The sequence below is a fragment of the Bremia lactucae genome, linkage group LG1 (genome assembly GCF_004359215.1).
Source record: "Bremia lactucae strain SF5 linkage group LG1, whole genome shotgun sequence".
In the NCBI taxonomy this organism is placed as follows: Eukaryota; Oomycota; class Peronosporomycetes; order Peronosporales; family Peronosporaceae; genus Bremia; species Bremia lactucae.
The window spans coordinates 12,572,602-12,586,698 of record NC_090610.1 but is presented as its reverse complement, the minus strand read 5'-3'; the positions used below and the strand labels follow the sequence as shown (position 1 = coordinate 12,586,698).

Sequence of the window (14,097 nt, the reverse complement as noted above, 5' to 3'; positions counted from 1 at the left end):
GGCCCAATGCCCAAGTTTTGGCACGACCTACCAAATTTGATTGAGCGAATGCGACTTGCATTTGCTCGTCGACGATGTGACGTGCCCTAATGGCATCGTCCAACTCGACAAACTATCTAAAGAGGGAGTCTTCTTCGAATCCCCTATACTTAGAGATGTCACTCTTTAGGGTTACAGGACGACGCGTTTGCGTCATCCCAGGTACAGAGGTCTGTAACTGTTGTAACCTCAACATTTCTGCCTGTTGAGAGCCTCGCTGATTCAGCAAGGCTACCTACTCCTTCACCTCGTCAAGCTCATATTGTATAAACTTGGCGATGGCTCAATGAAGGGCATCCCTGTCCAAACCGGACAGCATGGCTACGATGGCATCGCTCCCTACGGTCGAACTCATTCGTTCGACAGCACTCCTTTCTATGTCACTTAGAAAGGAGTAGCTATCACGCGAAACGTGATGCGTATTCCCACTATCATCTGACATGTCCATGTTAGACGAAGGAAATGTGGTCCTTGGACGGACTACAAAGTGCTACCAGGTGTAACGGGGCACTACGGCTTGTACTGCTACATTACAAGTCCACTTCGCATCAGTTGCGAGTGGTGCCTTACGTTATTTCACGTACACTAGTACGTGCAGAGGAAGACTTCTCTTTATAGTAACTATCTTTAAGAGGGTTAAATAAAAAACTGTATTAATATAATTAAGTTTCTCTTCTTTCTATCTGTTAATGCTAACTTAATTATGAACTTTTACTAAACATGCAATTGAAATCTTATCTGTCTCTCTCTCTTTGTTAACGTTTACAGCTGATTAGTCTGCGGGATAAATAGATATAATGGCCTATACCTATTTATAGATAAGATTTCTGAATATTACTATATATAGTAGTATATTCTCCAAATATTATCTACCTTTTAGATAATATATTAATTAACAACCTTTAACTGTTAATTTCATGTAACGATACACCCCGTTACAAGAAGCCTTTGTACATGTTAAAAGAGCTTATAGTGTTCTTTGGGTACATACTGCAAATTCTCAATAGCTTCCGTTTGGACGTGCTGAAGCTTGTAAGTTTTTTTCGAAGCGCTTGAGATGGCAATTGCAGCTGTCAAGCATCTTCAAAGAGCACGTTTAATTAACCAACTCGTCGTCCGCCTTCGTGAACTGAAGCTTCAGCGCATGTTTTAACTCTTCTTTCAAGGACACAATGGTCTAGTACGCTCTAAAAAACTGCATGTAGTTCGAGATGGCCGCAGCACTGCTATAAGAGATTGCACACGGCAGAAATGTCAGAATTTATCTTTCAGCTACCGTAAAGGCATCCGGAAGCTATAAGTTATCCATTAAAATACTAATGGGGACTTGGTCATTTGAATATATTTTAACTTTTAAAAATTGCGCTACAGGTGTCCCTCAGATAACTTATCTCCCTATACATGTTAGCCTATCATAATTTATATATTGCGACTTCCGCCGTGGTCGTTCTCGGTTCGCTAACAGAGAACATACTGTAATTTGATAACTAATAACCTCTGACAACTTATAGGAATGATAAAATAAGTTATCCGAAGGAAGACTGTATATTAATAACCTGAAAAATATCAGGGATCTCTATGATTTTATGAGACAGACTATTGCCAATTGTTTTGCTCGTAGCAGCTTGGAACAGCTCAGTTTGGGTCTGGTGTTATTAAAACCTGGTACGGTATTTCTCATCGGTTAGTTTCTTGAGTTAAGAACCATTGTAGCATAAACAGGTTGGTACGACGAATTCTGATTTATATAAAATTCATACTGCCTTTTTATTCATGACAAAACACAAGAGAGGTACTTAACAAATGTGAGTTTAAATCTAAAGCTGTCCCTTTTCGACATAAAAACCCTTTGATTTTATAAACAGCATAAATTTACGAGCCTGCCGTCACTTCGCCGCCTTGTATGCAGTCACTATTCCCTATCGTCACTATCACCTGATAGAGGATGCAGCTTCCGCTCCGGATGCCCTTCTTCTGCCTTCGTATCATTTCCAATATGCTCCATATTGGTTTCCTCGACTTCATCATCACTGCTGGACGATGATGCATCGTCTAACCACTCTTGAAACTTCTCTGCCCGTTGAAGCTCCTCATTCTGACTTTCCCGATGCGTGTAGTCGGCACCGTCCCAAAAGCCACATTCAAGCTTGCGTCCAGCAAAGAATCGTCCGTTCATAATCTCAATGCACCGCGCAGCACTACCACTTGACGCAAACTTGACCACCACGACGCCGTCAACGTGTTTAGAAAAAAGCGTAATTTTGGAGACTTCTCCGATTTTGGAGCACTCGGCATGAATGTCTTCTTGCAATTCTTTCTCAAATGCTTCGTCTAGGAGACCAGCCGTTTATAAGCGTGACTCGTACAAACGAGGATGTTCGGCTTTGGTGAAGCAGCAAACGCACCTTCGATTTCTGCCGGGGTAAACATGTGCTTTAGAACGACGATGCGATAACCAGCCGGTTCATTTACTTCACCTTCATTCCACGAAAGAGCCTACAGAAGAATACATGTTAGAGCCACATAAACAGCGACAAATAAGTGGTGATATTTTCACCTTTTCTTTTTCAAACATGCGAATTTTTGCACGTGCATCAATTTTTACTTTTTTCCGCTTCACATTCTTTCCTTCCTTTTGCTGAAATACTGCGGGTTGCACATCAATCGGCCAGCTACATTATCGAAACGACAGTGTAAGTTTGATTGCACAAAGATTGCGCTATTGATGGTAAACCTACTCAGGTCGAATTTGAGATTTATCAAGGAGCTGTACTGCCAATTCTACGGACGCTTCTTTCATATAACAAACAGATCCATCACCCTGTATTAAGAAGCTACTGTAAGTATAGGTATAAACTCGAATATTCACGTAGCTGAGCAATTCGTACATTTAATACTCCCCTCTCTTTGTCCTCGTAGAGTTTAATACGAGGCTTGCCAGTCGTAATATCTGGTTGAATCACACCGCACTTGGCAAAATGATCGTGAACTTCTTCAATTGATACATCGAGCGGCAAGCCGTTTACATACACCCACGTATTTGTTTTCTTTGTCTTCCACTTGTCACTTTTCTTTTTCTTTTTTCTCATCCGTTTTTTTTCGCCATGCACGTCTGCTTTTGCTTGCTCAAATGATTTTTGTTTGGTCGCCTCGACAATCTTTCCCGTGTCTTGCTTCAATAATTTTGTGCTTTCATGTCTCCCTTGCGTTTTTGCATTAGTTTCCATAGACGCTTCTCGCAAAGATGCCAACTCTTCTTCAATACTGTCTTCTGGTGTCACGTACGTCTTCGATTCTGTATCATACAGATATGATTTACCGTCTTCTGCTACAAGAGCTTCCAAAGACCTAACAACGTCGCACATAGAGTGAGCAACATAGTCGCTTTCGAAAAATAGACACCTTTCATCTACCCATTTTCAAAAACCTGGTGCTCGATTGGAACATTTCGAATTTGTTCGATCAGCTCTGACTCTCGATCGATTTCATCGTTAGCTTCGTCGAAAAATTCTCGAAGTGAAGATACAGCACCTAGAAGTGATAATTAATTCTGCTCATATTTCTTTCTTTTCATGGCACTACAAACACCTACCGACGGGTTTCCAGTCGTCTAATTCCTGGCTCCATACAAGCGTCATGCCGTCAACTTTTCCATCCAAAAACAGTTGTATAAGCTGCTGTGTAGTTGTAGGACCCGTTCGTGTCGCGTTTTTACTAGCATCCGTTGCATTTTCGGCCATGTAATACCACACAGTCATCAAGGTGCGGTAATAGGCAACGAATGGCTCTACGCTCGTAATTTTAGTCCATTCGGAGAGGCGCTGGGTCCAAACCAGCTGGTGGGGTTGTATAATACTCTTTCGCAGCAATTTTTTAACAATTCGGGCGGGTACAGGGCCCTTTTGCTCTCCTGTGGCAGCGTCTAAGTACATCCACAGCTCGACCATATTACGTTCAAATCTGCCAGCAAATATTAGCAAATGAAATGTCAACTTTTATTTATTTAAATGCGGCTACACTTCTCCACTAATATGGCTACACATCGATCGCATACAAGTGTAGAAGAAGGACGCGGCGACTTCGTAGAGATTGGTTATGAGCCATTAGATAACCAAAAAGCCGTGACACTAGTGACACATCCTAGTGCAGGAGCCATTTCGACATTCATTGGCACCACGCGAAATAATTTTCAAGGTTGAGAAAGTATTAGATTGTGGGAATTGGTGCTGATAGAAACTGAACAAAAGTATTGTATAATGGCAGGCAAAAAAGTAGTGCGACTTGAATATGAAGGCTACACGTCAATGGCCGTGTCTGAGTTGCATAAAATTTGTGCTACTGTTCGCAAAAAGTGGCCAGATGTAGTGGGTATAGCGGTGTTTCACCGCCTAGGGGTGGTAGAAGTAGCAACTGCAAGTGTCATTGTAGCTATTAGCTCTCCGCATCGACTGGAAGCACTACAAGCGTGTGCTTTTGCAATCGACGCATTGAAAGCCACTGTACCAATATGGAAAAATGAACAGTATGAAGGCGACCTCAAGGTTTGGAAGGAGAATATTGAGTGGAGAGACGGAGCAGCTGTGAGATCCTCGTGCTGCGATAACAAACGGGTTGCGAAATAGTTAACGCAAAATTTAAATAAACACAATTTTCCAAAGAGTCTATAATCCGTCTCATCATCAATAAATTGTTACAAACGATCTTCGCGATGGGGTCTGTTAGTGTGACATTGAGCTTGAACGATTAGCTATGCGATATAAGCCTGGCGTTACTGAAGAATCACAACGCAGCAAAATAGCTATATAATCACGAAATTGGCCTTATAAGATGCTATAAAGCCCTAAAGAACTGCCACGTACGGTTTGAAGCTTTTTCACGGGTCGGCGTTTGAAAAATACCGATATTAGGTTGAGTTTAAAACAGAATCGTGAAAAGAATTTAAAATCATTTAACGAACTGAATTAGACAGTTTGCCGAATTGTTAAATTTGTCTTTTGGATTAAATGTTTGCATGTTTTTTCGTGAATGCAGAAAGTTCTCACTCATAATCACATTTGGCCATGCTAAAAGTCTAATTTTTCATTCTACGCACACAACACCTCTAGAAAGCAATTATTTGTTGTTATGATGCAGCATCCGATTAGATGCAAACGGACTTCGGTCAAAGTTCAAGTGATAACACTATCGTTCAAGTTGCCGAGCCTTGATGTTCTCTGCTGCTTCAATTTCTCAGTGCCTTACAATCAACCGATTCAGATGTCGATCTCGCCGTCTCTTATCGCTTGGCTGCTTTCCCGGCACGGAGATGCCGTTTGTGCCAAATATCGTATTTCGTGACCCTAGGAACGACGATCCCATTCCATGCTTCCGCAGTAGGGAGCCAATGTCCATATTATACTTCGTTCTCGCATATGTCTCTTAACTAACACATTTTCGTTTGGCGTAGTTTTGGACGAGAATGGCGACTTCGTGAAAGGGGCCAAGGACCCGCAACTTAGTCGGGACTTTTGCACGCGGATATACAGCCAAATGATCCGTTTGAACGTAGATAATCTCTCATTTGAAACAATAAGTGAAGCATGTCTTTACATGATTTGATGTATGTTTTCAGACAATGGACACTATTCTTTACGATGCGCAGCGTCAAGGACGCATCTCGTTTTACCTCACGTCATACGGTGAAGAAGCCATTTCGTTTGGTAGTGCTTCGGCACTTCGTCTCGGAGATGTGGTTTTTGCGCAATATCGTGAACCAGGGGTGCTCATGTGGCGTGGGTTCACGCTCCAAAATTTCGCCGATCAATGTTTTAGTAACGAGGATGGCCATGGGAAAGGTCGACAGATGCCGGTGCACTATGGGTCCAAAGCTCTCAACCACCAAACAATCTCGTCTCCTTTGGCGACGCAGCTTCCTCAAGTACATGATATTAAAATTTGAAGTATTTTTGAAAAGGAATTGATTCTAGTATTTTTATTTATCTCTGTACAGGCTGTGGGGGCTGCCTATGCGTTTAAGTTGACAAAAGAGGATCGGATTGCCGTTTGTTATTGTGGTGAAGGAGCTGCAAGCGAAGGCGATTTCCATGCAGCGTTGAATTTTGCCGCGACAAAAGACTGTCCCATTCTCTTTCTCGTTCGAAACAATGGATTTGCTATTAGTACGCCTACGAGTGAGCAATTTCGTGGCGATGGCATTGCGTCCAGAGGTAGTGGATACGGTATTCCGATCATGCGCGTTGATGGCAATGATTTCTTGGCGGTTCACGAAGCAACTCGTCAGGCCCGCACCTTTATTTTAAAGGAAAATCGTCCTGTTCTTATTGAAGCCATGTCATATCGCCAGGGCCATCACTCGACGTCGGATGACTCGACTCAGTATCGAGCAGTTGCTGAAATTAAGCACTGGAAAGAGACGTGCGACCCCATTAATCGGACTAAACGCTATCTATTGGTAAGTATCATGGTTAAAATTATCGTTTGAAAGCACAATTGCTAATTATTTTGCAGCAACGAGGGTGGCTCACAGAAGAACAAGACCGCCACATGCAGGATCATGAGCGAACAAATGTGTTGGCAGCGTTGCAACAAGCTGAGTCTAAGAAGTTTCCAGCGCTTGATACAATGTTTGAAGATGTGTATGACAAGAAGCTGCCGCACTTACGAGTACGTTATTATTATTGCTCAACTGTCATTCGTGACAAATACACTGATTGTACTTATTATGGAATAGGAGCAAGAACGCGCAATGTTGGAGCATGTGTCTAAATACCCGGATTATTACGCTGTCGAGCATTGAAAAACGTTTTGACAGCTTGAGTTTAACCAATATTTGCTTTTCATGTTTCAAACAAATGACGTTTTTTTTCGTATTCATCGTATACAACTTTAAACAACTCAATAACTATTGGCCTCTTACACATTGAATGTTGTGTTTCAAAAATTGGCCATTCTAACAAAATATAAGAAGCGAAGGTTTGTTGAAAACCACCATAGCGCTAATGACGCAGCGATTATAAGGCTTACTGTAGGATAATGATTGACTTTCACACGCTTAGAGATTATAAGGACGATCGATGTGGGTATGCCACATCTCGGCAGCAACACCGTGTTGCGTCAGCTGCATGTCAGCAATAATCGTGCAGAAATGCAAATTTATATACATCTTCGTCTTTGATAAGAAAATGAAAGATTTCGGAGCTGCAAGCCGTAACAACGAAAAAAAAGATACATTTACGCGCTTGACAAACTATTTTAAAAGCCATCTCGACAATTTATCCATTGCATTCAAAAAGAAGGTTCCTGGATGACGCATAACGGTATTTACAAGCGCTTGTCGCCATCCCATTTATAAAACCCCTCCCCCGATTTACGACCAAGCTTGCCCTCTGCCACTTTTTCTCGAATGATCTCCGGTACAAAGAATGCAGAGTCGTTTGGGTGGTCGCGTACCCATCCTTCCAGTATGAAGAGCATCGTATCGAGACCAACATAGTCCGCTAACGTGATTGGTCCCATAGGGTGGCCAGCGCCAAATTGCATACTTATATCAATGTCCTCTTTGGCCGCATCGCCACGCTCATACAGTGCGATCGCTTGAGCCACGTACGGGACAAGCAGTCGATTCACAATAAATCCAGGCGTGTCCTTGCAGCTCACCGGGTGCTTGCCAATGTCGAGTACCCATTGTTTGCAAGCACTAAAGACCGTTGGATCCGTTGCGTCTGTACGAACCACCTCCACGAGCTTCATGAGCTGTACAGGATTAAAAAAGTGTAGACCCACGACTTGCGAAGTACGTCCGGACGAGCTTGCAAAGTCCGAAATGGCCAGCGAGGACGTATTGGATGCCAGGATGGCTGACGGCTTGGTTACGTTGCCCAAATTGGCATAAAATTCCTTTTTTACCGCCACGTTTTCAACAATGGCCTCGATTACGAGGTCACAGTCTGCCAATTCGACCAGCTCCACGGTTGGTTTGATTCGTGCCATGGTGGATGCAGTCCGCTCGTCAGCCTGCTGCTGAGTCAGAGACCCTTTGGTGACTTGACGAGTGAGAAGCTTGTGAAGGGAGCTTTGAATGCGCTTCATGCCACTCTCAAGACTTTGTGGGTTGGCGTCAACTGCCACGACATCAAAGCCTTTGGAAGCTGCCGTTTGCGCGATCCCGTGCCCCATGAGACCAAGACCGACCATCCCCACCTTTTTAATCTTGATGTCCCCCACCGACGTTGTCAGGGCGCGTGTCAAGAGGGAAGGAATGGAACGGGGCAGCAAGCGGCAAGCAGGGTACAGCATGATCAAATCGAGAGTGGATCGCTTCTTCTTGTTTCACGATTGACGGATATTTGAAAGGTCGCAACTTTCCAGAAATCAAAATACATTGCTCTATAAGACGAACAATAAATATTATTAACCACAAATAGGTAAATAATATAGAAGTATTAAATTACCAGAACTTTGTTTATGGATTTTAGCTTGGATATTAGCCATTCATGTAGAGTTATATCAAACTCTGAGGGGATTTTACCAAAAGCCGAGGGGAGATTAACGGTTCCCTTTCGTAAAATACTCTCTTAAAGACAGCAAACGGTTATTGAATGTACAGTAGAACCTGTCTAAAATAATAATTTGCTTATTAATAACCTTCTCAAAACATTATAATTTAATTCTGTCCCAAGTCGGGCGGCTGTACAAACACCTGGTAACAAGCATATCGCCAACAAGAGTAGCTCGTGGTCGATATTTCAATGAGCACTACAAAAAGCGGTTCTGAGTTTGATGCGGGCGAGTACGACTCTTCTTCGATTGCGATGGATTCGCTTTTGTAATCTCACTTTTGAATGTAATGATCACACATGGGACCACCCCTAAAGTTTTCAGCCAAATTGAATATTTCAATTTTAGGAAGGTCGACTACTACTGAAATAAATTATTTATTTCGCTTTTTTGGAGGGATGTAGTTATTAAAGAAAGGCCTCTCCCACATACATTAATTAATAAACCTCTGTAATTTAACTATTCAATGCAATTTGAGGTCCCGTTTCTTTAAATTTATATTCATTTAATATTTCTTGAAGAAAATATCAGATACTGTGAAATAATCTAAAGCACTACCCAAACACGTCTGAAGAAATCTCGTATGTCAAGATGAACCATTTGGTTTGTCCGGATTGCTCCAACCCTGTCCTTCATCTGCTGTACTGACTTGAGGAAACCCAGTGTATGCCATCCTCTTGCAGTCAGAATGCCCCAAGCAACTCAAGTGCTTTCTGAGCATCCACGACAGTGATCTTAGGCAATTCTTGGCTGTCATCCTATTCGTCCTCAGGATGAGTCGGAAGGTGGTCCTCAATGATATCATCCACGTCTGGAATGAATGATGTAATCCGCTCAGCAGGATATTCTAGCAGGTTGCGTATGTCCGTCGGGTTGGGATACCTGAAGCGTCCAATCTGATGTTCGAGATCACCATGACTTAATTGTCGAGGCACTGCTCCTCGAGAACTGGTGCAGCATCAGCTGGTTCTGACCGGATATTGCAGTGCCGGAAACAGTTGTGGATGGTCTCAGTGCGGACATCGTTAGCCCATGCAGAGACCGACATCTGGATAGCATGAAGGATGTTAATCTTTGCCGGCTGAACGACACCACTGTCCAGATCCTGAAGAAGCATATCGTTGAAGCTGCGCCGGTAGTACGCTTGAGGTTGTGTTTAATTCCTTCGTCACAAGGCTAAAGCTTTGACGTCATGTTGGGCGGAAGGTAGCGAATTGTCGTGTTGCAAAGTGTGATCCGCTGCGGCAGATCAGCAACCGGGACGTGTGCACTTCAGCTGTCCAGGTTGAGCAGCACCTTGCGGCTTGCCATCCTTCGATCGAAGTCCCTCAGCCACCCAAACAAGATAATTTGTATCATCCAGGTATTGTTGTTGCTGCGATACTGACAGCCAAGGCTATGAAGATTGACATGGCGGAAGCAGCGAGGAGTGGCGTACTTGCCAATGATCCATAGGGGCATTTTGTCGGACCCATCACCATTGCAGCAGACAGCCACAGTTATTCGTTCCTTGTTTGCTTCCGCCCCTCCAGCTGCCGAGTTGCAAGCGAATTGTCAGCCTGAAACAGAAGAGGTCAATTAGCCACCAGAGAATATAATTTGATGTCCTTTGCAGAGGGCTTACCTGCATCCGATAGAACCAGCTAGTCTCATCCATGTTGAAGATACCATTCCGTTCATACTGATTGAGGACCTCACGTAGGAACATGTCAACCGAGCCGCTCTCTCCGAAGTGGCGATAGGAGCGGATTTATTCCGAGCGTTTTACATTAAAGAGCTGAAACATTTCATGAGTCAGTGCTGGATTCTCTGTGTGATGTTTGCAGTGAGCCACACGGACATCGTCCGTTATTGTGGAGTGGCGTGCTCCTCACAGAGGCATTGTTGATGCGCTGCTGAGTTGTTCTTGGGGGATTAGGGGCGTCCCAGCATTATTGATTTAGAAATGTTCAACTGTATCAGGCTTGATTAGCTATGGAAATTTATAATGTTATGCGTTCTGATTGGCTTTGGGTCGGGCCGGGGTCAGTGCTCCCTCCAGAACCGCTAGATTCGAGAAAAATGGTCCGGCTTTTCTGTGTGTTCGCAGATATCGGAAAAAAAATCTTTCCTCGTGATTATTAATGTGAAGGCGAACATAACACACCTAGGTGAAACGGGTCACCTTTCACAAGTACTGTTAAGTACTAGATAACTTTACACTGATTACAGTGAAGGTAGGGTGCCTCGAACCTTCACGTACACAAGAGTACAGAGGAAGGTTTCAAAGTATCTAAGGGTCTTTGGCTACCAAAGGTAATTTAACGGATTTAGAATTGGGGAAAGTTAAACTGTATTAGTATTATTAGCTTCCTGCGTAAAGATCTTCTATCTACTACTGAACTTATTATATTAGTATCTAACTAAGAATGGCGCCTCCTTGCGCACCGCACAATCGTGTCTTGTAACGATTGGCGGGGTTGATTTAAACTTAAATCAACCAAATAATAGAGCTAATGTCTTATTGCATCAATAATATCAAATTTGGTATTATGTGAACTATTAAGGTCAACATTAATAAAAATAATAATTTGTACTTCTTTGTTTATTTCCTTTTATATGAAATAATAATTGTGATTTCTCCTTTAAGAAATAATACTTATGTAACGAGACACCCCGTTAAATCCCCCTTAACGAACAGTCACCGTAGTGATTGATGTAGGGTGACAGAAAAGATTATTAAGTCTTTTCCTGTAATTAGCATTATTGGTTTAAAAAACCCGGTTCTATTTGCATTAAGATATTAATCAAAGTACCGATTTAATTTGAATTCTTGATTTTGACCAGAATCAAGATGGCTACAAACAAGTCTGTGCGCGTGGGCCGCGAGGCCGCTAAGCTGGCAGCTGCATAGACCAGTTCTTCTGTTTCTATCTATTTTCTACTAGCACAATTCTGTACTAATACAAAAACATGTAATAAAGCGTTATTTTTATCTCTCCTTGCGCGCGTCCAGTGCTGAATGGACCGCGGAGCGAGTAGATATAAAGGCCTATTTATACCTACCAATGAATATGCTTTTCAAATGTTACTATGTAAAGTAATATTCCCAAAATATCGTCTATGTAACGGGGCACTACGACTTGTACTGCTTCAGTACAACTCCACTTCGCACTGCTTCAGTTGCGAGTGGTGCCCTACACTAGTAGACTTCTCTTAAGGCAACTAGCTTTAAAGGGTAAAATGAAAACTTTATTAAATATAATTAAGTGTCTCTTGTTCTATCTTTGTAAATGCTAACTTAATTAAAATCTAATGCTAAACATGTAAATGAATTCTTATCTCTATCTTATCTAACTCTCTCTTTGATTACTCCTACAGCTGATTAGTCTGCGGAATAAATAGGTATAATGGTCTATTCCTATTTATGGATATAAATTCTGAATATTACTATATAAAGTAATATCCTGCAAATATTATCTACCTTTTAGATAATATGTTAATTAACAACCTTTAAGTGTTAATTTCATGAAACGATACACCCCGTTATATCACCCCTCCCTTAAACGACAACCACTCTGAGTGTCATTGGATGGAGTGGTCGCTATGTGACCACTTAATTTTTAAAACGATGTTGATTGGTCAGATCCATTACTTTAAATTCCATCGCATGAAGAATCAACTCATGAGGGATGACGATAGTGCTGCGCCTTCGGCTGCGGTTCGTGCAGCCGAAGTGTGCAGCCGCGGGTGACGCACTGTTATCTCTTGCGACAGACGGAACGTCTGCCATAATATCTTCCACTCGCACAACACTTGATGTTGCGAGTGCGCGTGGTGATTCACCACGTGAATACGACCCCTCTTTGGAGGTCGACTACGAATGCGAGTCGGATGAAATCGCCGACTCGGAGAGAATGGAACAGTCGCCTGATATACGTCAGGCGGCTGACTATGAGCCTTCGAATGAGAGGGCTCATTCTGATAGACGAGTAAACAGTCTATTTGGATTCGACGATGAGGATGATCCCTCATCGCCCGTACGATCTCCCATGCTGTCACCTGCACGTGTTTCTGTGAATGGTGACGACGATGGCGTAAGCCGTCGTAAGAAAAGTTCTTGTGGTACCCCTGCTTCAGTGGGTACCACTCAGGGGAGTGAAGACAGTAAAGTGTCTCATCTCGCTCCTGAAAAGAAACCGTGGCTTTTGCCAGAACGGCTTATCAATAGCTTGTCTGGAGAAACTCCTCACAATAAATATCCTTTATTTATTGTGACAAAGCTACATGGCCTTGATCACAGCGCGAAGAACTTTCGCGCTGAGGAAGATTTCTATCTCGATGCTTTTCTTAAGCATCGATGGTTGAGTGGCATAATAAGCGAGATAAGTCTCGCTTATGCAAGCCTGGAGCGCGTTCATTCCCAATGTCAAAGACATTAGACGCGAAGCCTGGCAACAAAAACTTAACGCGAATCGCGGTAAATTTGAGAAAAGAACTCCAACCGGTGCGAAGTATAAATTACATCGGTTGTCACGTGAGGCTGGGCTTCCATGCCTCACGTGGGGTGATCCCTGTCCGTGTTGTTAAGATAAATCGAAGAGGGTAAAAGGGGATGTCTATTCCCTTTCTTCGCCCTGGGGAAGGGCTCGCATCTCTATTGAGATGCGTGACGCGATTGACGTTTTGCAATCGATTTACAAGCGCCAGGGGCGCGTATTTTCCGATGGGCCTTCTGAACCATCGGATGGGTCTCATCATACTGACGGACGAGGCCTTCAACGTCAGAAATCGGCTGGGAACGAGGCTCCCAGCTGTCATGCGAAGGTGAATAACCACACCAGCGAGCAAGATAACTCGTTCGCTGCCCCTTCACATTACGGTGGTTCTGGTACGTTCCACAAGGAAACGCTGATCACCGTGGGAATCCACTAATGATTGTGGTGGAGGAGGGAAAATTAGATCCGAACCGTATGGCGGATCTAATGTCGAGGATCGACAAAATCGATCACTTCCTCCATGATTTGGAGGAAGGACTTGAGCACGAGCGCGGCAAGCGTCGCTCGTTGGAGCAGACGGTGCAGGCTCACCATATCGAGCGGTTGGAAGACCGTTCGAAGAGTGCGTACTCCATGTTGGAGTACGAGCGGAAGTATCATGCTGTTCGCGATGAGCTGTCGTCAGCTCATCGTAGTTTCGAGGATATTCGGAACCGGCATGAGAAACTTCAGGTTCAACATGAGAACCTGGTTCGCGATCACAAGAATCTTTTGGGGATTCTTGAAAAGGGTGGTCAAATCCGTCCTCGGAAGAAGCCGCGTACTGATGGTACGGGCGGAGCCGACCAACGTAAAACGTAGGATGCGTTCGCATCCTACGTGGCAATTCTATTGTGTACGCATTGCCTCTGCGATGCAGTACACGGAAAGGACCAATGAACTTGGGTAGTAGTTTACTGCTACCCACATTAGTGACTAATCGCTTAGGTAAGTTTACCGTAGAGAGTAGCACTAGATCATTAAT

General features: G+C 43.3%; 4 protein-coding genes across 4 annotated transcripts; 2 read left to right on the top strand and 2 right to left on the bottom strand.

The window, feature by feature from the left end:
- Positions 1–1,781: 1,781 nt before the first annotated feature.
- On the bottom strand, positions 1,782–4,862 carry CCR75_004947 (uncharacterized protein). The gene is made up of 8 exons (XM_067963033.1): positions 4,301–4,862; positions 3,632–4,231; positions 3,453–3,570; positions 2,928–3,387; positions 2,778–2,860; positions 2,597–2,711; positions 2,445–2,535; positions 1,782–2,370 (listed from the first exon to the last, which is right to left on the bottom strand). Exons 2-8 carry the CDS (start codon positions 3,984–3,986, stop codon positions 1,952–1,954), a joined length of 1,641 nt encoding a protein of 546 aa, XP_067815092.1. The 5' UTR covers positions 3,987–4,231; positions 4,301–4,862; the 3' UTR covers positions 1,782–1,951.
- On the top strand, positions 4,296–4,661 carry CCR75_004948 (uncharacterized protein; the record flags this gene model as incomplete). Its single annotated transcript, XM_067963034.1, has 1 exon — positions 4,296–4,661. One exon carries the CDS (start codon positions 4,296–4,298, stop codon positions 4,659–4,661), a length of 366 nt encoding a protein of 121 aa, XP_067815099.1.
- Positions 4,863–5,245: 383 nt separating the features above from the next.
- Positions 5,246–6,963, top strand: CCR75_004946 (uncharacterized protein; the record flags this gene model as incomplete). The annotated part of the gene is made up of 6 exons (XM_067963032.1): positions 5,246–5,411; positions 5,486–5,583; positions 5,651–5,956; positions 6,029–6,490; positions 6,547–6,702; positions 6,770–6,963. 6 exons carry the CDS (start codon positions 5,246–5,248, stop codon positions 6,833–6,835), a joined length of 1,254 nt encoding a protein of 417 aa, XP_067815091.1. The 3' UTR covers positions 6,836–6,963.
- A 396-nt stretch (positions 6,964–7,359) lies between these two features.
- Positions 7,360–8,334, bottom strand: CCR75_004945 (uncharacterized protein; the record flags this gene model as incomplete). Its single annotated transcript, XM_067963031.1, has 1 exon — positions 7,360–8,334. The coding sequence occupies one exon, from the start codon at positions 8,332–8,334 to the stop codon at positions 7,360–7,362; it is 975 nt and encodes a 324-aa protein (XP_067815094.1).
- Between the last annotated feature and the right edge of the window lie 5,763 nt (positions 8,335–14,097).